Source organism: Acinonyx jubatus, chromosome F2 (genome assembly GCF_027475565.1).
Source record: "Acinonyx jubatus isolate Ajub_Pintada_27869175 chromosome F2, VMU_Ajub_asm_v1.0, whole genome shotgun sequence".
Lineage (NCBI taxonomy): Eukaryota > Metazoa > Chordata > Mammalia > Carnivora > Felidae > Acinonyx > Acinonyx jubatus.
Window position 1 is genome coordinate 21,387,137 of NC_069394.1, and position 25,452 is coordinate 21,412,588.

The 25,452-nt window shown below is 42.3% G+C and overlaps 1 protein-coding gene across 1 annotated transcript in view; it reads left to right on the forward strand.

The window, feature by feature from the left end:
* Positions 1-15,433, forward strand: part of EXT1 (exostosin glycosyltransferase 1) — a 285,506-nt gene extending 270,073 nt beyond the window's left edge. The window contains exons 8-11 of the mRNA XM_015072857.3: positions 3,788-3,877; positions 9,222-9,382; positions 11,673-11,844; positions 14,877-15,433. Coding sequence (XP_014928343.2) covers positions 3,788-3,877; positions 9,222-9,382; positions 11,673-11,844; positions 14,877-15,062 — 609 coding nt within the window. The 3' untranslated portion in view covers positions 15,063-15,433. The remainder of the gene's footprint in view (positions 1-3,787; positions 3,878-9,221; positions 9,383-11,672; positions 11,845-14,876) is intronic.
* The last annotated feature ends 10,019 nt before the right edge of the window (positions 15,434-25,452 follow it).

The window sequence follows — 25,452 nt, forward strand, 5'->3', positions numbered from 1 at the left end:
CTCCGATTCGTGAGTTGGAACCCCACATTGGGGACTCTCTGCTGTCAGTGCAGAGCCCACTTCAGATCCTCTGTCTCCCTCTCTATGTAGCCCCTCCCCTGCTTGAGTGCGCTCTCTCTCTCTCAAAAATATAAATAAATAAATGAATACATACATACATACATACATACATACATACATAAATGAAATTGTCCCTGTCGCTGAATATCCTCAGCTTTGATTGGGTCCTAATAAATAACTCTTTAGGAGCTTTGTGACCCTGAATATATTTTCCTTCTCTGAGCCTCAGTTTCCTCATCTATAAAACAGAAGTAATAACACATACTCGTAGGGTAGCTATTAGGATTAAATGCATTCAGGACCTGGCAATGGTGATCTTTCTATAAAAGATGAGTATCCAGATGAGGCTGCCAATGCTGGTGATGCATGAGGTTTGCTTGGCTGGTTAGCCTGGATTACTTGTGCCTTTCAGAATAGTTGCTGGTCCTCACATTTGTCCTCCAAAAGACATTTGCATTTTAATTTCCTTTGCGTGTCTCCACCAGAGACCCACAGGTGCCACCTAGCTGGCCTCTTGCTTCCATTCTCCAATTCATTTTGCCTAGAGCGGGATGAACTTCTTAATCATCTCGCAGCCTCAAGGGATTCTGTTTGCTAGTGCTTTACATTAACATTTGAGGCCATGTGTAATCTGTTCTTGGCCAGCCTTACCAGTCTTCTCTCTCATTGCTTTCCCCCACAGACCTTGTCCTCTCACCAAATTTGATCATCCACGTTTACCTAAATTGCCTTCCTGCCTCTAATTCTTGTCTTTCCCTTTTGCTCTAAGTCTTTGGTTGATTTTATATTTTTACCCTGCAAGTAGTCCCAGTTTCTTTATTTATGAGACAGTGGGTTTTATCAGATGTAGCTTATAAGATACTTCATATTCTCCCTGCCATATCTGTGGCCTCTTGCCATTTGTTGAGTCCTAGCCTCCACCTTGGCCACTGATTCCAGTGGGCCATGTGATTCCTTTGCTCTCACTCCCACTACTCTGGGATTGCACCACCTAGTAAAGCATTTGCACTCAATTAAGTATTGCTTAAGGCTCTGTATTCCGGTTATCCTAGGCTAAGACTCAGGCCCATTTTGAGGATTCAGTGAGATAGTGCATTATAGGTGCTTAGCCTGGTTCCTGTTATACACCAAGAGTACAATAAATGTCAGCTACTCTTCTGCGGAGGTATTGTAATGTTCGTATCATGGACCGTAAGACGAGTTACAACTCTCTGTGCCTCAATTCCTCCTTCAGTAAGTGGAAGCAATCATAATACCTAACAGGGTAGCTAAAAGATCAAATGGTACAACACTGTACTTGTAAACGCGCTTAGAAGTATGTGTGCACGTGGTCAGTGTTCGGTAAACGTTAACTCTTATTGTTCTTTCTATAATTGCTTATGGATATTTCTTATCTTGCCCATTAGATAATAAACTCCTTGACTCTTGGTAGTCATTTTTGTTAATCCTAGAAGAGGTTGGGCTGGTATATGGTAGCTAACTGTTTCTTACACGAACTAACAAGGAAAAGCCAGTTCACTCAGGATTGACTTTGTAAGTACACCAGTTCCTTTCATGCTAAAGCATTCAACTTTTGGAATGTAGCTGAGGCAAGGTATTTGAAAGAGAGCATCTAGTTTCTACACTAGAATTTGAAGTGGCTAGATTATGGGCTCTTAACCTCTGTCGATGAAGCATGTTCAGAAAAAGGAAGTGGATCCTTTTAAAACCAGTGGTTGGGAACATAATGGGAAAGGAGTCATAGGTCTCCTTATTCCCCATTTTACATTTCCATATCTAGCCTTGAGTTTAGCGTTGATGTGTTTGCTGCTTTGGCTGCAAAATTCTCTTTTGAATTTATAGGCCTTGTCTTTGCAGCTCTCCCCCTAAAGACTTAACAAGGGAGAGGTCAGGGCATCACTAAGCTGGCAGCTAGTGGTTTCTGTGTTAGTCAGTGGACACGTAAACAGTATCAGGAGAATTGCTTCAGGCTGAGATTTCTGAGCACTGTGTATATGGGGTTGCTGATCACTTTATATTTTATTTTATTTTGAAAGCCTGAAAAAGAAAAAGAAAACTTGACCCAGTTGACAGATGTGTAGGAGCAGACCCTGGAGCCATTTATGCTACAGATCCATCCCTTGAGCTCCCAGAGATGGGAAATGTGGGCACTTCCCACCCTTTGATGTCAGAAGCCCTCCAGTAGCTACACAGGCACAGAAGCCGATTCTGAGATGTGGGTTCATGGATGAGCTAGCTTCTTGGGGGTTGGGGGCCTCAGATTTGTGGAGAGCAGACCCTTGGTAGCCAGGTTCAGGGTCTCCCTTCTCCCTCTGTCTCCAATGACCAACTGCTGCATTCCCTGGCCCTTTGTGCCTTGGAAGTTGGTGGCAAATGTGCCTTTTCTCTCAGTCTCCAAGTGTGAATTTAGAGAGGATGTCACAACTGTGAATATAATTTCCAGAGGAAGGTGGTGAATATGAGATCACTTTATGTGCCCCCAATTCACTTTTGGGGTCCTTGTCAAACCTGAGGCAGGTCCAGCATGGTGGATGAGGTGCTCTGTAGAAGCTCACCATCTGGGATGCAATGCTGGTGGGTCCATCTTGAGCGAGGCATCTAACCTTTCTATGCCTTAATTTTCTCAGCTGTACAATGGGGTTATTATAAAGATGAAATGCGATGACGTGTATAAAGAACTTGGAACATTTCTGACACAAAGTAAATGGGTTTTTTACCATGTTAGTTATTCTTACATCATCATTCTCATGGTTAGTTATCCTGTGGTACATTCAGCACAGAGGTCGAAGGTATGACTGTCATAGAGAAGTCTTTCTAGACTTAATTTTACCAGCTGGTCCCTTTATCCCCAAAGCCCTCACCACCACCACCACCACCACCCCCCCACCAAAACACACACACCTCACCATGCCTTATCCTGGAGTTGCCCAAACTTTATTCATATAGTACCTTCACAATGTGCCTAAATCCATAGACCACATGTGCTATGTTTATTTAATATTTTTCTATAAATCAGCTTACTTTTCGTTTCAGTGAAATTATTTTTGAGTAAGTTTACTGCTCCCTGTTATTGCTATAGCCACTAATCTCTGTGTATGTATATTTTCTCATCTGTGCTAACATCAGTGAAGAGTAGAATTTTCAAATGTGTGTCTACACCTCCTGAAATGACATGGCCTTCCAGTAGTGTGTGCCCCACACTTGGAATCATGGCTCCATCCATCCACTCTCTCCAGGCCTCAGGGTGCTGGTTCTTTCCTCTGTGCCTTATGTCTGCTGAGCGCTGTTTCTGCCTCACTTCTTTTTATACCCGGTGGATTCCTGTCCATCAAGTCCTACTTAAATGTCCCGTCTTCTCTAAGGTTTTCACCTGCACTTCCAAGTGGCTGGCTGCTGCATCCTCTGCACCCCTGGCATGGTCCATATCGGGCTAGGACTGGTCAGCGGCATCTCAATGGCTGCGGACTGTGAACTTTCCCAAGACAGGAGAAAATGTCTTATTTACCTTGTCCTCCCTTTGACTAGCAAGATGTCTGTACACAGTAGGTGCCCAGTAAGGGTACATGATTCTCCACCGATGGGAAGTGGAAATATTCAGTGTTGAAGGATGACACGGTGGTAGAACATTCTTTTAGAAGGTGAGGATGGGGGAATTTTCCTGAAAACGGGTCTCCAAATTTACTTTTCTTTAATTCCTTTCCTCCTGTCTGCTTTCTCCCCACCCCAGGTTATGAGCAGCCGTTTCCTGCCCTATGACAACATCGTCACAGATGCAGTGCTCAGCCTTGATGAGGACACTGTGCTTTCCACCACGGAGGTAAGGAGCGGGCGTGGGCTCTTCAGGCAGGTGTCCCAAACCCCAAGGGGCCAGCGTTTCCTTTGCCCTTGCCTCGGTAACTTGAAAACCTTTTTCAAAACTTCCTGCACAGTCGGTTTTAATCAACCTGGTTCCTGATACCACCTTGCCACCACCTGGAACCCTGATGAGGGCATTTTTTCCCCCTTTGTTTTCTCTGCTAATTGGCTCCTCATTTGCATGGCTGTGCCTCACCTCTCCCCTCCTGCCTGCCCTCCTTTTGTTTTTCAACAGCACAGCTGTGGGCACGTGTGCAGAGCCAAGGGGAGTAGTGGGGGCGGGGGTGGGGAACCTGGCTAGCATCATCTTGAGACCACACAATCCAGAGCAAACAGCCCATCCTTCCCCGGTTATCCTAATGCCTGTGTGCGTGTGTGTTGCCATTGTTAGGGAAAACTATTCTGGGTTCTGAAGGCAGGCCTTCTGTCTCGGATTCAAGCGCTCATTTTCCTTCACCCACACAAGAGCAAACGATTTCACTCTTAAGACGGAGTCGGAGATCCTTGCTTTTTCAGATGTTCAGGTATTTGTGCCAAAAATAAGATTGCACAAAGAACGTGTGAGGAGGAGAGAGAGAGGAGGAGAGATAGGTATGATAGAAAACCAGTTTTTACAACCCGAATGAGTATTGATCTCAGAAACCTTACTTTAAACCATCGAGGGGACCAAAGACAGTTCTATAAAAATGTCATATATCGGAAATGCATTATTAATGGTGGCTGCTAAAAAGCACAGAGACTGAGCTACTTATACCTCTACCTTTTTTCCTCCCTCTTATTCATAATCATTTTCTTTCCAATTTAAACATCGACACTTACCAGCATGCACTCTCCTGGACGCTGGACCGATTCTAATGGCCTGCTGCCTGCGCAGCCAGCGCTTGGTGTTAACCTAGGCCAACAGTCCCACGGCCTGTTTCTTGAAATTCGGTGGATGCTTCCAATTTCCATCAAATGGAGTTGAACAGAAGTTATGTGCAAGAGCTGCCTAAATAACCCCAGGATGAAATGCCCTGGGCCTCACTCACCTTGGTAAATGCTTTTTCTGCAGCCCAGGCTCTATAAATACTCAGTGAATGAATGATTGGAGAGATGTGTGCTGAGGTGTTTAAAGCCTGAGCACAAAGCCAGTTGCGGCACATGCAAGTCTGCAGGAGAAAGGGGTTTGGGGGGGACAAGCTCTGCCTAATGTTCAAAGGGAAAGATAGCTGTGGACTACAGGGTGTGGGACACTCCAGCTTGCAAGTTTCTGCTGCTTCCTGCAAGGGAAGCCAGCATCCCAGGAGCACATTCATTCAACAAGTATTTATTGGGGGATTTCCTTGTTCTGGTCTCCACGCCGGGTACCTTGATGACCCAGCTCCTGCCTCTAGCCATCACAGTGGTGGCAGCAAACAGAATTCAAGTCTAGTGATTTCAGTGAAGGGCTTTAGGATGACTTAGGTGGGCGGGCTTGTAGGCACCGGGGTACCTGGAGAGCGACAAGAACCACAAGCAGCCCCCACCCCCAGGGGTGAAGAAGGGAGAGGAGGAAATCGTGTTTCATCGTCTTTGAGAGGAGACTGCTCTCCAGGAGCTGTGACAACAGCGGAATATGGCAGATGGGGGCGAGATAGGGCAGATAACGGCGGGATAGGGAAGATGGCGGTGGGATAGGGAAGATGGTGGAGGGGTATGGACGACAGCAGCGGGATGTGGCACGTGGCTGTGGGATAGGGTAGATGGCGGCGGGGTATGGTAACTGCCAAAACTCTGATGCCAAACCTAGGAGGGAGCCGGGAAGAAACACCCGGACCTCTCTCTTTCTCCCTCTCTGTCCCACCTCCATGTTCCTCCTGGTGACTGCCATTGACCCAACTCAGTCGGCCAGCAGCCTGCAAGGGAGACCAGGTTGTGCCATCCGTAGGGTTCCATCCTGCCCGGCCACAGAGCATGGCCAGAAGAGCAGGGAGGGGACGTCGGAGAGCAGACGCGGGGAAAAGCAGCACGCTGGCCTGGTAGAATGTGTGGTCGAGACATCTGCGGCGTCTATTTAAATCATTATCCCATGGCCTCAAATACTGATGAGCGTTACATCTTCCCCTGGGCAGAAGGCACTTAGTCCCACTCTACAGGTGTTTTTATCTGTCCCACGGGCAGGTATCTTGCAGCTTCTTTGACGTCTCCATGGGCTGGTGAACATCTTTTCAAAGACTGGCAATTCCAGCCGCCCAGGGCATGCTGGGAGGGACACGAGTCCTGTGTGAAGTAATGAGAAGTCAGCGTTGGGGGGAGCGGGGGGGAGCGGTGTCAGCGTCGTTGGCCAGGGGTCTGGTTTACTTTTGCCTGCTGACCGCGAAGTGCTTGTGTGACCTAAAACGGCCAAGGACAAGGACTTCTCTCTTCCCACTTTTTAAGTGAATGGATGTCGGTTCATTTTATTCCCTCTCTGAGGATTCTTTGGTTGTTTAAATGCCTCTCTGTAGTATTAAGGATAGATTTTTAAACAGCATTCTGTAAAGGGTATTAGATATAGTTGGTTTACAGTTATTTACACTTATCTGGGTTGCTATAAATTCTCAAAAGGAAACAGATGTTGGTTTTTAAGAGAAAAGGCCCTAAGCTGACCTTTGCCTCCTTTGATGTGTTAATGATCTTCGTGAAAGCAGAACTATCACAAGAATCGTAGTTTTATCTGAATTTACTTTCCAGTTCCTTTGAAATGACTTGAAACGGCTTTGAGATAGTAAGAAATTCATGTGATGAAAAAAACCCCATCGGGTTCTATAGCAGTTGCCAGTGCGTGTGTTTCCTTTTCAAAGAATAATGGAAAACCCCAAAGAGCGCTGACAGCCAGGCTGATTCTTTGACGCCGGGCTGCATAATATACGGGCCCATCAGTTGGCGCCATTAGTATCGAGCGCCAGTGACGGTGTGCAGGTTATCACAACCGATTTCAATCTTCTGGCAGATACGGTCCACTCCCCTGCTGCTGGCTCCGAGATACCCTGCCCCCAACAAGCTTTCTTAATGTATTTTCCAACGCCTGGCTGCTTTCCACCACCCCCCCCCCCCCACCCGGATGTTTGCATTTGGGGGAACAAGCTACGTTCTTAAAGCCTTTCTTATCTTGAGTTAGGGAAACTAGATATTCAGAAAATTTTGAATTTATGGCTGTTCACAAAAATAGTGACTTCTGGCCCCCAGTGAATTCAGAGATAGAAGGACCCTCACAGATGATTCAGGCCAGTGTTTCTTAGAGGATGGTTTGTGCACAGTAGTTTTGCGTGGTTCATGGCAAGCATATCTCATTTCAACAATTGTATTTACTGTTTGCTAGAAAACAATATAGCCAGCAGTGAAACCTAGGATTTCTCTGACATGTTTACATAGGATGAGGCTAAGTAAGAAAAGGAAAAAAACAAACATAGGCAATTTAAAGAAAAATATTAAATACGTGATTGTGTGGTGTGGGAGTGTGGCAGAAAAGAGAATGATGTTATGCATGTGGTGAATGCTTGGGAAATACTGATCTAGGCTTATTTTCTGTGCTCTTTATTTGACGTAAAATTCACAACATAACCATGAAATTAACCATTGTAAAGTGAGTAATTGAGTGGCATTTACTACATTCACAATGCTGGACAGTCATCAGTTCTGTGTCATTCAGAAACATCTTCATCACCCCAAAAAAGGCTCCATATCCATTAATCAGTCACTCCGTAGCTTTTGGAACCGCCGATCTGGTTTTGTCTCTATGGATTCCCTTATTCTGGGCATGTCATACCATATGTGGCCTTTTGTGTGTGGCTTCTTTCACTCAGCATACTGTTTTCAAGGCTCAGCCATGTTCTAAGTACTTCATTCTTTTTTATAGCTGAATAATATTCCATTGGATGGAGATACCATGGTTGGTTTATGTATTCATCAGTTGATAGAACTGGGTCGTTTTCGCTGCTGGCTGTTGTGAGTAGTTATTGGCTACGCTTTTCAACCTCTGGGGGGGTAGGAACCGGCCTTGCTGCCATCACTCAGTTCCCAACCACCATCCCAGCGTAGCAACTGGAAAAACTTGTAGAATAAATGGAATTTCCATTTGCGTGGCTTATTGAGAAGAGATTGGAGACAGGTCATGGGGTGAATGTGGGACCTGTATAAAGAGTTAAATTGCTCTCAGTACTGTAGCAACAGAGGTAAAAAGGAGGCTAATGGTAACAGTACATACCAAGTCTGAAACCAGATGGCTGGATTGAAATCTTGGCTCTGCCTCTTACTAGCTCAGGAGAATTACGTGAACTTCATATACCTTAGCTTCCCTCTCTGTAAATTGGAGACTATAAAATTACCCACTTCACGGGGTTATTATGTGGGTTAAATGAGTTAAAATGTGTAAGTACCTCGCACCAAAACATTACATGATTATGAGCATTAGCTGATAGCTTGCTGTTACTGTTTTTATTTTTTATTTATTTTTCATTCATCAAACAATCATAGCAAGTCAGAAATTAGCTCACACATTTGAAAACAGATTATTTGCTAATTATAAATGTCAGTTTCCAGCATGTTTAGAGAAGTACCTGCTTTGGGTTAGTATAAGCACTGGAAAGTCATTTACCTGCGTTTCCTTTAAAATAATCATGTGGCAAAAAATAATAATAATAAAATAACCATGTGGCTTCACTTGGAGCTTTTCCCCACTTACCCTTAGTGACTTTTCATTGTGGCTGCTTCTTCTAGATTTCCTTTTTACTGAGCATCTTCAAAGCTGAGAGGTCAGACTTACATTTCTTTATGATATCTGCTCTGAATTTCTGGTAGAACTTGTGTGGTTTTTAAGCATCTTTTCTCTTGCTCTTAAGAGGATGCTTTGATTCTAGTCACTTTGGCTTTGCCGTATGCTGGTCATGTTGCGTGCTCTATATTCATACTCTGGATGTATACAGGAAATCTCCCGTTTATAAAACAGACACATTTGTGCCTCGTGTGAATCAGTGGTCACGTGCACCCTAGAGGAAGGAGGGGAGAAAGCAACTGTTTTGACTTGTGTTTTTTCTTGAACAAACTGGATTCTGAAGGACCTATCAGCAATTTCTTTTCTTCTTTCATTTCTACACTCATCTGAAGTTTCTTCAACAGAAAACATTAAAATGTGCATAATTATGGGGCAAAATGTCAAGCAGTCAGTTTAATTTGCTGATGAATACATGGAATTAATGTTGCGCAACAGTCCTGGGATTTCGCATTATGAATTAGCAGGGGGAAGGTAATGTTTTGTTGACATTTGTTGACGCTGTTGATTGCTTGTTTGGCTTGTGTTCTGCCTGCAGGTGGATTTTGCCTTCACAGTGTGGCAGAGCTTCCCCGAGAGGATTGTGGGGTACCCTGCGCGCAGCCATTTCTGGGATAACTCTAAGGAACGGTGGGGGTACACGTCCAAGTGGACAAACGACTACTCCATGGTTTTGACAGGAGCTGCTATTTACCACAAGTGAGGAATTTAGACATCTCTCATATAGATTTTTACGTAACTCCTGTAGATTAGCTTCTGGCTGTTGCATAAATCGGAACTTGGGCCAGATCTTGTTAACAGTATTAACAAAAATTAGTTTGCATCACTGTTTAAGTTCTGTCAATGTGGCCAGCATGTGTCTTTGAAACCAGTAAAACCCGTTGGCTTACTGCATTTCCAGAAATAACGGTAGAGTAACATCTTCAATTTGTCTGAAGTTGGAGGACATACTCATGTACATTGAGTAACTGAACATTTTGAATAACAACTACAAAAGTAAATAATTATGCACTCCCCATTCTGAGTGCTTGGGGTTTACCTTTGAGTAAAATTAAAAAGAAAGAAAAAAAAGGAAAAGAAATTCCTGCCTAAGTAGGCTTTCTCTTTTAACAAGGGGAGGACACAATATTCATAATAATTTTACAGTAGGTTAAGGGGGTGAGTTATATAGCAAAAAGGCAAAGTCAAACAGGTCAAGGATCATGAGTGCTGAAGGTAGAGGGGAGGTTCGAAGGTGGCCGGTGATCCTTATTGAACAGGTGAGATCGGAGCAGAGCCTTGAGAAGAAATCATCCAAGAGGATATTTGTAGGAAGAGTGCTCTGGTGTAGGGAACAGCTGAACTAAGCGAGTGCCCTGAGCCAGAATATCAGGAAGACGAATGTGCCAAGAGTGGAGTGAGTGGAAAGCAGGGGAGAGAGGCATGGGAGCCAGTGCAAGGGTTAGAACAGAGTAGAGACATCTTTTTTAGGTATCCACTCTGGGTGCTGTGATGAGAACAGATGATACAGGGGACAGGGTAGAAGCAGGGTGACCTATTAGGAGGTGATTGACATCTAGGCAAGAGATGATAGAGCCTGGGACCTGTAAGTGAGCACTGGAGGTAGTAAATAGGGATCAGATTATGGGCATATTTTGAAGATGCTCCAGTCTGATGACTAAGTTTTTTTGACGTAAGGAACTGGACGGATAGGAGTCATTAAAAGATGGAAAAAGCTCATATAGCTGAATTAGGTATTAGGGAAAATACAGGAGTTCAGTCTTGTGCATGCTAAGACCTCCAAAAAGGTATGTTGGAAAAAGGGCAAGGATAGAGATACACATATGGGAGTTGTTTAAATATATTTGGTCTTTAAAGCCAGGGGACTTGGGTAAGACTACCAAATTAGTGAGTGTAGGTGGCTAATGTTAGTGACTCAGTCATTAATAAATTCCCCATTCTTCTGCCTTAGTAAGGTGAACACACTAATCTTAACCTAGTCTTCTTTAGTAAAGAATAGAGAGTCTTGCCATCTCAGGGACAGAGTTACAAGTGCACAAGGTAGAAGCATTTAGGTTGACTGAATCTTGATCTTAAGACCTTACCTCTTTTTTTTTAATGTTTATTTATTTTGAAAGAGAGCGAGCAAGGGAGGGACAGAGAGAGAGAGAGAGAGAGAGAGAGAGAGAAAGAATCCCAAGCAGGCTCCATGCTGTCAACGCAGAGCCTAACACGGAGCTCAAACTCACAAACTGTGAGATCATGACCTGAGCCAAAATCAAGAATCGGATGCTTAATCAACTGAGCCACCCAGGTGCCCCTTAAGACTCTACCCCTTGAAAGTTCATTGTTCCCTTTCTTCCTGTCCCTACCACTCAATGAATCCGATTCATTCAAATGATTTTTCCTATAAATATATGCTATTATATCTCTCTTAATAGTAGAAAAAATAGTAGAGGGAGAAATAATTCAACTTAATTTTGGGTTTTCCATAATGATTGACCACCAGATTAATTAGGGTTTTGATCTAACAGTGTAAAAATGTATGGTTTATAGGCCACAAAAATGGAATATTGTTGGACTCAGAGCCTTAGGATAGTTGAATACAGTTTTGATTAAGCCAATAATTAAAATTATACAGCAGTTTTTAAGGATAGGTAGATAATGTGTGAATAACTTCTCTTACCATCTGAATATTCACCTTCTAACCAATCACCCTGATATTAAAGTCACACTGGGCAAGCATATCTGCATGTTATTTCCTTATCTGTGAAGCACGGGTAATGACGGTACCTGTATCGTAGGCTCCTTAGGAGGGTTACACAAGGCCTTTCTTGTAAAGCATTTTAGAACATTATGTGGCATATAGTAAGTACCATATAGTGATAGCTATTGTCATCATCTGTGATCCGTTTAGGGATTCAAAGAGTAAGTATAGGTTTCCTGTCAAAGAAGACCACTTGTCATTATATAATGATGGCCACCTATGAAACCTGTCTGGTTTTTACAGATATTATCACTACCTGTACACCCATTACCTGCCAGCCAGCCTGAAGAACATGGTGGACCAACTGGCCAACTGTGAGGACATTCTCATGAATTTCCTGGTGTCTGCTGTGACAAAATTGCCTCCAATCAAAGTCACCCAGAAGAAGCAGTATAAGGAGACAATGATGGGGCAGGTAAGAATAGAACTCTCCTCCTCTGCTTTGCTCTCTGGTGGTTCAGCCTAAGGTAATAAGGACTCACTGTTCTTCTAGGAAGCATGATGAAGAAATATATGTGTGTGTTTATACATACATACGTACACACACACACACACACACACACACACACACACACACACCTAAAAGCTTTAAGGGAGTATATGGTTGGCACATGGATGAATAGGAAGACCTAAGTCAAGGGTATCTTTCTATCAAGAACATAAAAGCTCTTACATGACCTACAAAGTGCCATGAGAAAGATGTATCTTATCCAGAGTTAAAGACCTACAAGAATTTATGTAAGTTTATTGTAGGTGCTTTATGTAATGAATAGCTAATAATACTGTCTTCAACAGAGCCTTCTGGTAAGTGCTCTTGAGTTGGGTGAGCATCACAGTGACAGACCAGGAGTCATAAGCCTTGATTTTCACCTAGAACTAACATCTATAGGCTATACACAAGTCAGCTACCTTCTGAAACTCAGTTGGTTCATTCTTAAAATGGAAATAGTAAAAGTCACGGGGTTGGGGTGACATGTATGAAAACTTTTATGAAAGTAAAATATTGTTGAGTCATGTAAGGTTAGTAGTAAGTAGTAGTAGTAAGTTTAAGATACTTGCAAGGAAATATAATTCAACTTTCTCTTTTTACAAGTAAAGAAATTAGGATCCAGAGACTTTAAATATAGTGCCACAAGTCACCTACAGAACTGGGAGTTGAATCCCAGGCTCTGTTCCTTCCACTGCTCATTATTTTACACTTCTAGGTTCCATAGCAGGATGATTTAGATATGCTGTAGTTCATCCACCTTTATTCGTCCTGGACAGAGCCCAGTACCAACAAGAAGCCAAAAACCTTTAGACCATTTAGATCCACCCAAGTTAAATCGAGAATCCAACAGTATTTGAGTCAACCTGGAAAGATGTACTTTTGAGGGTTCTATCAGTTCACTTGTTTGGAGCTTCCCATGTACCTGTTCCAGTCGTTATTGAAAATCGTATATAGATCTAGTTTTTTGCAAAGGAACACTTAGCCAGGGCTCATATTAACACAATTGATGATTTTTCATTCACTGAATTTAGTAAGAACAAAAAACGTGCAGGATTTTAAGTATATAAAATTTCATAATTCAGTATTTATGAATGTGTAGAGTATCGGACACTGTTTTAGATACTGGTTGTGACAGAGCTGCTGTCCTTAATGAGCAAAGAGTCTAGTGGAAAATTTTGTTTCCCTCTAACTACTAAAAGAACAAGCAAGAGGATTTGCAAGAATTTTTCATCTTGAAGGCTGACAGAGTATTCAAATGCAAGCAAGATGTATTGAGTGGCTACTGTGTGCCTAGCCATTTTCATCTATGTCACTTAGGGATACAACATTCCTTTAACACTGTTTGCTCAGAGAGTTCAGTGAACTTCCCTGAGGTTATACACTAATTAGGGGTGGAACTCTAATAACACATGTTTTCTTAGGCATTGGTTTTATGTTCTTTTCATAGACTTGCCAGTTCTACCAAACCAGTATTTCAAGTGATTTTGCACATATTTGGGGACACATCTAAATTCAGCCTTAGGTATAACTTGATGTATCTAGTTAATATGTACTATACGTGCCCCTGCTTCCTATCATGCACATTAGTTTGTTGAATGTATGACTGGTGAAGTAAATGGATATCATGTGGTATGATTGTTTTTATTACACAGGAAATGGATCTTCTCTAAGGTGTTGGTTGACCAAAAAATAAATGTTGAAATCTAGAGGCAAAAATGATACTTGAATGACTCAACTGGATTCTTTTTTTTTTTTTTTTCATTTGTAAGAGAGACTAAGCAAGCTCTTGACAGTAGTTTCATTTGCATGCATTTGCATATGTGAGCAAATGTCTGGGGGTAGGGAGTCTGGCCTTTGGGACAGTCTGCTCTGCTATGAACTCAACTGGTCAGCTTAATTAGAAACTTTCTCTGACTTACCAAGTAGAGTTCTCCTACCATAAATGGTAGAGGATGGAACTCGAGATCTGCCCCTTTCTAGCCTTGAACAAGTAAATGTAATTTCCCTAAACCAGCTTCCTCATCTATGCAGGGGGGGGATGTTATTACCTGGGTAGATAACTTGACCAGGTTGTTGTTATGAGGCTCAAATGAGCTTCATGGAAACACTTTACAAGTAGTGTTTTGTTTGTTATTCTGCTGCTCAGAGGTAACTTGACATTCGTGTTTACCCTCAATGGTTCCTTTCAAGCACGTTGACACTTAGGTTTTTAAGTACTCTGAGTGATTCTCACAGTAAAACGTACCTTCCTAGGAAAGTATTCTCTAACAGTACATGAGAATAAAAACACACACACGTGCATATACATCATTGTACAGTTGCCTATTGATAAATGTGTTTGTGTTTTTCCCCCATAATCTGGTAGTTCCCTTTTTCTTTGTTTCATAAAAACATGGTTTCAGAGATATTATGCTTGTTTAAATTTCAGTGCTTAAGCCATTTAAGGCTTTCTTTTAAATCAGTGTTATCCACATGATCTAAAAATATTTAAGCAACCTTAGGGGAAACACAGAGAGCTAAAGAGATGGTAGGCATCTTTCCTACTTACCCAGAATCAACCAAGTAAACCAGAAGGTTTTAGAAACTGTCTTTGAAACCATAAACACATTGTTAGTCATAGTATTTGATCGCAAGTACAAAGGTTTATGTTTACTGACCATAGTAGTTGGAATTCAACCGGTAAATCATTCCAGACCAGGGAATTAGTCAATATGGAGCTTTGTCTGTTCGCCTGTTTTTAACATCAAGGAAAGTCGCGTATCTTGGGAAAACCTTCTGGCGAGGCTGAAACCCAGGACTAGTGCTGTCATCATCTTCTGCAGGCGCGTGGGACGTTTGGTGGCCCGTCCAGACCCCAAGCTCTGTCACTTGCCCGGGAACCTGACTTGGTTTTCTGCGGTGTTCCAGCTCACCTTGCACTGTCTCATTGTCTTCCTCATCTCTCTCCCTTTCCCCAGACTTCTCGGGCTTCCCGCTGGGCTGACCCCGACCACTTCGCCCAGCGACAGAGCTGCATGAACACGTTTGCCAGCTGGTTTGGCTACATGCCGCTGATCCACTCTCAGATGAGGCTCGACCCTGTCCTCTTTAAAGACCAGGTCTCCATTCTGAGGAAGAAATACCGAGACATTGAGCGACTTTGAGGAATCCGGCCAAGTGGGGGAGGGGCAGCGAGAAGGGACGGGGTCAGGCTGCTCTCTCTTCCCAGTGCAGATCCGCTAGCAGCGGAGCCAGATTGTGCCAAGTATCCAAATAATCTTAGATGAACAGAATGACAAAAAAAAAAAAAAAAGGAAAAAAGAAAAAAAAAGGCCAATGAAAACTCGACTCCTGGCTCCTGGGACTGCACAGGACTGCTCAAACTCACCTCACTGGCTTCTATGTCCCAAGACTAGGTTGTGTACAGTTTAATTATGGAACATTAAATAATTATTTTTGAAATGATTGCTATGCAGGTTTAAACTTTTTTAATGATCAAAACTATTAAAAACCAGAGTTCTTTCTTTAATCAAAATTGTGTTGGTTGTGAATATTTCAAAGCTGCTACTCTTCTTCCCACAAACATCATTGCCGTCAGTCACGCAGGGTTCGCAGCAGTTACAGACGCTCAGACTTCATGGAAGACACAAGAAGTCACTCCACCCAGTGTCAAGAAATAACCGAGCCTAAGTTTAAGACAAGTTCATGATTCCACTTTGCCAGTGCAAATGTTTTCCACTTCCGAATTTGCAGATCCACTTGAACGTCTATCTCTAATATGTTGCTGCATGGGAGAAAGTATTATGACCTCCAGGTAGACAGTTGTAGCAGAAAACTTTATGTTTGAGACACAGAGGTCTGATCATCTTTGGCATTGGGGGGTGGGGGGAGTTAGTAGCAGGAAAAGACTGTACAATTAAGAATGTCCAGTACACACAAGGAACCATCCAGACAATCCACCAGCATATTAGTGAGATGGAAATAGCGACCCACAACAGTGACCCAAGGCTCTTCAGGGATGTGGGCTAGATCATACCTTTAACCGTTGACACAGGGCCTCTGAGAGCTGAGGGAAGGCTTTGGTTTAGAGGCAAAGGAACAGTGAATGTGTCCATGGCAGACCAGCAATCACAAGACAAGCTCTTTATATTTGTGAAAACCTCGAGTTTCAGAAGCTTCTCATGAGAAGTAATCATATAGACACTCTCCCCCCTGAACATGAGCATTGCTGACAAGGAACTGAGGGTACACCTCACCTCACCACTGGGATCCTTCTACCACTCTTTGGCCAAACCTTGTTTTGAGCAAGAATCCAGCAAACAAAATAATCAGAAACAAATGTGAATACCGTTTCCTGACACGTTAATGTTTCGGTGTGTGGAGAAGCTGTGTAGGGCTTCTTGTTAAAAAGAACACTTGTATTCCTGCAAATGCTGCTTTCAGTCTCTGATTATTGTGAAACTGCAAATAGAAACAGAAAATATATATGTATCCATTCACTCCCTTCTAAAAGACGGAGATTTCTGGTATCAAATGCCTCCTTCCACTGGGAAGAGGCAAGAGAGAATAGAGGAGAACATTATTGGGTCCCCCTGTTATTCTGAATAAACAAGGTGCACTTTAGTTCTTTCCCCCTGGACTCCCATATAGCTCATAAACTTATTTCTAGTGTTGCTTAGAAGAAAATCCCATTACAGAATTATGTTCCAATCATTCCAAGTGCCTGGCTTAGGTCAGTGGGAACCATAAATCCGGGAGACTTGAACTCCTCTTGCTTTGTAGACGTCCGGAAGGGAAAGAGGGGTGGGCTAGAAAGCAAGGACGGAGGGCCCCCACAAACAGGACAGACACTGGGTGTTTGCAGAGTCCCAGAGAGGTGACTCCATGCTGCCTCACGACAGCACAAGGGCCGGCCCACGCATCCAGACGCTGTGTTGTGAGTGGTGGGCAGGCAAGGAGGTTCAGCGAAAGGGGGGGCCTTCCTTTGCAGCCTCATGACTCAGAACAGTTGTTGAAGTCTCTCTCTCTCATCCAGTTTGACCCAGCTTTAGCCCACTCTCAAGCATGATGTTTTCTCCCAAGTGGATGCGATTCTGTCTTCCGTATTTGTTGAAAACTAATTCTTAGGTCCACGGTACCTGCACTTGTTTCTCTGAAATGCCCCGTCTAATAGGTTCTTTGCCATTTAAGCTGCAACTCTTAGTGACTTAAGCGGTTAGCAATTAATCCTTACTCATCTGGCCTTTGCAAATTTGTATTTAAATTAATTTTTGAGGACTGCCAAATTATTCTTGCGTCTTTCTCTTTTGCAAAAACACATGCAATGTTTTGTTCAATGACCCCAAGCCAACTTGAAACTCATGTTGTCACTTGGCTTGCAGAGCAGTGTCCCTGATTGTACCAGTCAGTCACATGAATGGATTTGAGGGACTGCTCTGCCAGATTTACCTGCCCCAAAGCTCACAGGGCATATTCTCCACGAACAGTATGTGTTCCATGGAAAAAAAAAAAAAAGTAATTATAAATGAGAACAACATCTGACACACTCAGCCACTTCAAATCTCCATGGTTTCATTTCATGTCATTGTCTGAGCAAATCTCTTTGGGATGCTAGCTAGTATGTTCTTTTCCCATTCGGAACATACAGCTGGGAATTGAACAATGCTTAGCAAATCAGTGAGGCTCAGCAGTAAGATGTAATTTTAATTCACTTAGGCAAGAGTTGTATTTCACTGCAGCAAGTTGACAAATCATAAGCATCTCTGTAGGGTGTCCAGAGTTATCTCTCTCAGTCAAGTTTAATGATAACCAGGTGTCCCTAAGTGGGCCAACATGAATTGGGAAGAAGCCAAGGCCAGAGTACAATGCCAATCCCATAATGAATTACATGCAGAAACTCCGTAGAGGACTCAGCCACTTAGGATTTCCACACGTTTTCCAGTTCCACATTAGAATAATTTTTTCAAAGCTGGCTTCTGTATTTACATGAAATGGTTTGCAAATACATGATCAAGTTTGCACATACCTGAAATAGATCACCTTTGTTGAAAACGAGATAACCGAAAACGGAGAGCGTAGAGAAAAATCTATGAACTAACCCCGGTAGCCATGCACAAAATATCACATATCTAGGTGGACCCACCTGGACATAAAAGCACACTCTCCAGAGGATGCTTCAGAAGAAAGTGAAATCTCTCCTGCCCGGAATCTCATGTGCATCACGGTTTAATTTCTTCTTGTTGCCACTGCTGCTCAAAGGACTTCCTTCAATTATTCTTTTGGAGTGATTTTTGTTTTTCATTTCCAGTAGGCTATGTTAGCCTTTATTTTAGCTGTTCTGGATACCTGGTCACTTGAAGGTCTGTCGTGCCGGTGGCCTTTCATAAAGGCTACTGAACTTAATTTAACCGGGGGCAACATGAATGAATATGAAGAGACCCATATACTGCCTTCTTTTTTTTTTTGTTTTTTTTAAGTGGGCTCTTGATTTAAGAACTAATGAAATTTTCATCAAACCTGTTTGGAGGGCAGGAGTAGGGAAAAGGCAGAGAACTCTGCCAGGTTAGAATCTGAATAAAACTCTTGCTGGACAAGCTGAATTAAGGATGCAAAAGCCGAGGCAAACTTCCAGACCTGAATGTGTCTTATGTTCCCCCCGGTCTGAGACCTCCAGTTAAAAAAAAAAAAAAAAAAAAAAGTACCACTTACTGCCATGAACTCTGAAATAAAAATGTCCCTGCCTTCTAATAGTTAATAAAATCGACATGCAGCCAGTGCAGCAGGACATCAGTTGCTGAATTCATTTCCCTAGTTTCCATTTTCAGCTGGCCTTGTCATTCTTGGCCAGATTTAACCCAGAAAGTTCTTTTACTGCCGGCCTCATTTTCTCAGGCATGCTTGAGGGGGACAAAGTTGCTTTGACTTGCGTTTTCAGTCAATAAGCATTAATATCAAACTGTGCTGAACTTGTCTCCCTCAGTCTTAGAACTTCAGCACGCAGACATTAGATGATTCTTCGACTCCGGGTCTACTTTTAAAAATGGGATCCAGCCTCCTTAAGAACACGGCCTCCCCCATCGATTCCGTGACACTGTCTGGATGCTGTGGATGGATATGGAAAAGCTGCTATTTACAAAATAATCTCAGTAATGAAGATGACTCCTGAAAACCATCTCTTCTTTTTACCTTTTCCAGAAACCAAAGGATTTTATTGTCATCGTTTTTACTTAGGTTCTTATCTGTAGGTGTCATTAAAGTTCCAACATGTTCCATGTTGGGAGCCTAGATGAACTCTCCAAATTGCTGACCTCCACAGCCCAGTTAAGTAGGTGAGGAAGTCTGTGTTATCCTCTGGAACAAGAGGCAAGTAGCCGCCCTCAAGAAAGCCCTCAGATTGGCATGGTCCCACCCTTGTTTAAAATCAAGTCAAGCTAGCTTTACAGTCGCTCTGCTTTTGTAATAAGTTGCCCTTTAGGCTTCAAAGACCGTTTGATTTCTGCAATAGTTCTCTGTTCTTCTCCTACAGGACTACATCCCTTTCCTTTGGGTTGTGATTATTACTAAAACTGGGGCCATGCAAATGACCTGGTTACCATGTAATGAACCTTGTATGTTTACTTTGAGAGAAAAATATGTGTAGGATATGTTGAGGGGTAGAAGAAAGGCAGTAAAAACGAACTAATTTAGGTGGCAAATTGTAAAGCAGAAAAAAAGAAAAAGAAATATACCTTATTTTGTGTCCGATGTACATTTGGGACAGTTTTCTAACAATGTTGCCAATATCTCTGTAGTATCATCACAGGACTTCTCGGAAGTGTTTACCCCGTTTGTGATAGGCTATTAATTAATGCAACGAAGCCCTGAAGTGCATTGGAGAGAGTGTGTGTGAGAGAATACAAAGCCATAGATCTTGATTTACTTCATTGACCTGTGTAACTTTATGTCTGAGTTTTGCCATCCAAGATAGACTGTTTTATAGCAAGTGTCGCCAAAGACTGTTTCCTTCCAATTTATAGAAGAAGAAAAAAGAGAGAGAGAGAGAGATTATTAATAAATGACATGACTTTTCATCTGCGTGGTTTTCATTCCACCTTTTCTGTTGATGACAGAAAGGTGTCGGTTCTCAGGAGGACTCTGTGCTGGGGAAGGCAAAGCTTTGGGGAGATTTGGGGCGGTGGGGGGCAGGCAGAGGAGGTTGGACCACGTGTACTGGGTGCAGGTCCAACTCTCCCCGCCCGGATGCAGCCCAGCGCCCAGCCTCTCGGGCACCACGGTGCTGCCAGCAGCCGTCTTCCAGGCCAGACGCAGCTGGGGCTGCTGGAAGCTGGCCAGGGTGAATGCTGGTGATGTGCCCAGTTCCCAGTGTTCCTCCACGCAGGCGCTGGGACATCGTGGTGAGGCCGGGTCCAGAGCATCTGGAGCCTGACAGCTGTGGCCATTACCTCCTTTGGTTTCAACTACTGTGTAGAGCTCGTGAATTACTGGCTGGCGAAGCATTTATTAGACTGGCATTTCTCAAAAGAATTTATAAATGGTTCCAGGTGTGAATGCAGCGCCACGCGTCAGGACCATCGTAGTCAGGTTTATCCAGTAAGGAAACTCTTGTCAATCCCTCTTCCCTCCTTCCTTTCCAGGGGCATCTCCTCATTGCTTTTTCTACCCTCTTTCTTGGGACATTTTTAGAGAAAAAACATCAGTCACCAATGTCACCAAGTCGCAGGGGAGCAAACGCCCAACTGCTCTTGGGGGTGTTGATTTCCTTTCGGGTATCAATCAAGGTTTATGTTTTGTGTTTCAGTTTGTCCATCTGTAAAATGGTTACTTCCGAATATTTATTTACAAGTATTTTGTAAGCAACTACTGTATACTCAGCCCTGTGCTAGATGCATCGGAGGGAATTTTTTAGAAATCCAACTCCCTGTCAAGGGAGAGAGAGGTCAGGGTCTGGTTGGACAAGGCAAGCCATCAAAGGAGTCTCAGCAAGGAATTTGCCAAGTCCAGGGTTCTATGGTTCTGACAGTGCTACTTGTAAAATCTGGCCCCATGGTGTTACTGATGATAGAATCCCAAGTGTGAGAGCACATTAGAAGGCCCATTGGAGAAGCAGCTTTAAAATTCAGTCCAACCCTACCTCACAGATGTTTCAACGAATGCATAGCATGCAAAAACACGTTGAGCAAACCTACTTAATAAATTAAACATGGTGTTGCTTTATAATCTGAGCGTTTCCACCAAGTTTCATGACAAGAGAAAACTAGAAGTTATTAATGGACACCTGAGTCATTCCATACTGGCCACCCTTAATGTTAGTCTGATTGCAGGAACTCATAATACAGGGGGAATGAATTAGGCTATGTCTCCTACTGTTTGAGGCTCAGCTATACTTTGGAGGATATAATGGAGGTATTTGTTTACTACAGAGGATCCAAGGTTTTTATTTGCATTTGACCTCACTCAGATGAGCTGTTCAAGTGCACTGGTTAAAGTCCCAATCTTCTTTTTTAAGATTTATTTTATTTTTAGGGAGAGAGAGCATGCAGGGGTGAGGGGCAAGGAGTGGGGGGAGAGAGTGAGAGAGAGATTGAGAGAGAGAGGACCTCAAGCAGGCTCCACACTAAGCAGAGCCTGATGCTGGGCTTAATCCCACAACCCTAGGATCGTGACCTGAGCTGAAATCAAGAATTGGATGCTCAACTGACTGAGCCACCCAGGTACCCCAAAGTCTTTGGAACACAGCCACCTGGTTTGAATCCTGATTCTGGTCTTGATAGTTCTGTGACCTTATGGAAACTACCTGCCCTCTCTGTGCCTCATTTTCCTCAGAATTGCATTAGCCTGTACCTCATAGGGTTCTCATGAGGGTGAAATAAATTAATAAACACAAAGTTCTTAAAATAGCATTCAGTATAGCATAAGAAGTACATAAGTTTTACCTAACATCAGTAGTTAATATTTTGCCAAAATGGTTTAAGAATCATTTCCTTAATCTGTTAAAAAGGAAACATTCTGAGTTTAATGTTCAGGATATTAATACTGACCCAGATTAAACTGTGATCTTTCTAGTGTCCCAGGCATCTCTTGTTTTCATCTACAATTATATTTTAATGTCTGTTGACATGAAATCATCATAGCATCCAGGAATAGGCAATCCATCAGCAGAAATTACACAAAGTCAGGTTTTTATTTTCTGGCTGAACTTCTTTGAGGAATGGTCTGTTTTTTATTCTCATTAAATGGACTATAGTCAAGGTGGCTGAGGACTAAAAGGAAGTTTAGGTGCCAATTATTAATGTTTCTTTCCTGGTGGCTTCAATCACATTATGAAAGAGAACGTGCTCTTGCCAATATGTAAATGATTTGCCAAGTTGAAATTTCTTTTCCAAACTAAACGGCAAATAACCTGGTTTCTTTGGCTAAATCTACTTGTAAATCAAACCTAAAATGTGTCTTTAATCAGAGAGGATCAGTTATCCCATCTCAGAGTAGGGAAAACAAGGTTAAGCAATGAAAAGGGAGACTTGGAGGATATTTGCACTGCTCCCCAAAGATTTATATATACATGTTATTTTATAACATGCTTTTTAAAACACGTAATATATAGCAAACATATTTCTATGTCATCACATCTTGAATAATCAAATTATAATGAATGCATAGTACTCTGCTTTATGGCCATTCTATATTTTCTTTACCCAATTTTTAACTGTTGGAAATTTACGTTTTTTAAATTTTCTTATAATTATGGGATAAATATTGTAATCAACATTCGGTCAATGTAAGCCATGTTACGATAAGTATTCCCAAAGAAAAATCTTTGTTCACATCCATAACCAGTCTCTTAGGATAAATGATAGACCTAAAATTAGCAGGTCACATATTATAAATGTTTTAGACTTTTGCTGCATATTCACAAGATATTTCAATGTACTGTAATGCCTACTGAAAGAAAATTTAAATTGACCTGATAAAAAGCTATCTAGAAAATACAATTGCAGTTTGGCATCCATCATATTTTTAAAATTGGGGTCCAAAAAAAAATAAAATTGGGGTCCATGAAGGCAAAATTAACAAATGGTCATCTTCAGTGGTTAAAAAAAACAGTTGGATATCATTCCCCAGGAAGGACTAGCTTACTGGTATTAGCCCTCTCGTTGAATATTGGAAAATTTTTTCTAGGTAACATGTCCCTTATGTCTTTTCTTTTTTCAAGTTTATGTATTTATTTTGAGAGAGATAGAGATAGCATGAGCAGGGAAAGGACAGAGAGAGAGGGAGACACAGAGTCTGAAGCAGGCTCCAGACTCTGAGCTGTCAGCACAGAGCCTGACTTGGGGCTGGAACTCACGAACCATGAGATCATGACCAAAGTTGGATGCTCAACCAACTGAGCCAACCCAAGCACCCCCACTGGTACCTTAAAAAGGAGATACCATCTTTTCTCTAACATTATGTGCATAATACAACGTGGTAACCTTTACACTAATGGATAGCAAGGCTATCCCAGAAATGTTGGAGAGTAGGCATTTCACATGTCTTGGGGGGAGACTTCATTGAAGATGTGTGTTTAAGTGAGACCTTAAGAAATAAGTAGCAATTTGGGGCACCTGGGTGGCTTAGTTGTTTAAGTGTCTGACTCTTGGTTTTGGCTCAGATCATGGTCTCATAGTTATGTTGAGTTCAAGCCCTGCATCGGGATCTATGCCGACAGCCTGGAGCCTGCTTGGGATTCTCTCTCTCTCTCCCTCTCTCTCTGTCCCTTCCCCATTCATGCTGTCTCTGTCTCTCTCAAAATAAATAAATAAACTTCAAAAAAAAAAAAAGCCAGGGCTGGGCTTTTTAAAGAAATAAGTATCAATTCAATTAACAGAAAAGAGTGGAAAGGACACTACTTACAAAGGGACATGAACTCAAATACCATCCATCAGAAGTATGTACAGAGGGAAAAGTGAGAGCCTAGATCTGTGAAAGACATTATCCTCACACAAAGACGTTGTTGGTTCAGTCTGACATGGCTTAGGATGACTGTGTGGCTAATGGCAGGTGCTCTCAGCAAAAACTAGAGTAAGGAGGTAATAATAATAGTAATAGTAATAATTTCATTGAATCCCATTTTCTTTTCTCCTAATGCAAAATTTTCAGTACAGAACACTGAAATTGTGGGTCATATCTGATTTTACTGCATTCACCAAAGTATGCAGAGGGGAGCAGAAAGCATATTCTTCTCAAAATCTTTAGGAACGGTCTGGATCCGAAGACTTTTGAAATGGAAAAATTGACTTCCATTTCTGGTTAGGATGTAGAAAGTTGCAGGAGACTGTCACACTCATCCTGACAATGAGTGTAAGTCTGATAAGTTACAATATCATGGTAATTTAAAGCCTGGCAGAAAACAGTAACTTAAAAACAGAAACTTAAATGAGCTAAATCTTAGAAAGAGACAATCCATTCCCAAGAGAAGAGTATCCTATAGCTGCTTTCATCCTAGCAACACCAGAGTGTTACTCCCTTAGAGAGTGGGGAAAGGAGAAATCAAGTGAGTTGCTAATAAACTTTCAGTGGCCATGTGCAGGCTGGCATGAAGGACTCAAATTCCCAGGTGATACCGTCACCTATTGATCCATGCCCACCTGCCAATTCTTTCCCATGACATCCTCACCAATTTTATATAGCAGGAGACTAAATGCAAGGCAAGAGAACTCATAGAAACCATTTGAGTCACACTGAGTCTTCACTGGGTGAAGGTCAGTGGTATATGAATATCTGGAGGAAGGGGAGGAAAACAGAAAATTCTTCTCATCCCAACATGTAGAGGACCATCACAGTGCAAAACAGTGGCCCACTGAAGGTTGGGGGAAGAGCAGGAAAGCTGAGATCCCCCCAAAACACGCAGGAGAGACCCCCTTCAAGATTCACTGGACTTCCACTTAATACATGACCATGACCAACCAAAGGCTGGGAGAGAACAAGAAAATTAAGAAAAAATCCCCCTGAGGTTCACAGGACCCTCACCAAATGCAAAGCAGAAACTCCTCAAATTGTGGAAGCAGGGCATGAAAGACGAGAGCGTCCCTTCAAGGTACATAAAGCCTGTATCAAATGCAAGTCATTGGCTTACTGGAAGCTGGGGACAGGGCAGGAGAGCTAAGATAGATGCCCTGAGATACATAGAACCATCCATCTGGCAAGAATGTGAAGAAAAGGGAGCCCTTGTGAACTGTTGGAGCAAATTTATATTGCACTAGTGACTATGGAAAACAGTATGGAGGTTCCTCAAAACATTAAAAATAGAACTACCATATGATCCAGCAATCCCACTTCTGAATATATATCTGAAGGAAATGAGATCACTTTCTGGAAGAGATAGCTATACCTCCAAGTTCACTGAAGCATTATTTACAATAGCCAACATAGGGAAACAATGTAAGTGTCCATCAATGAATGAATGGATAAAGAAAATGTGATATATACACATATAATATTATATATAATATTTTGTATATAATATATATTGCATATATGTAATAATTATATATATTATTCAGCCTTAGAAAATAA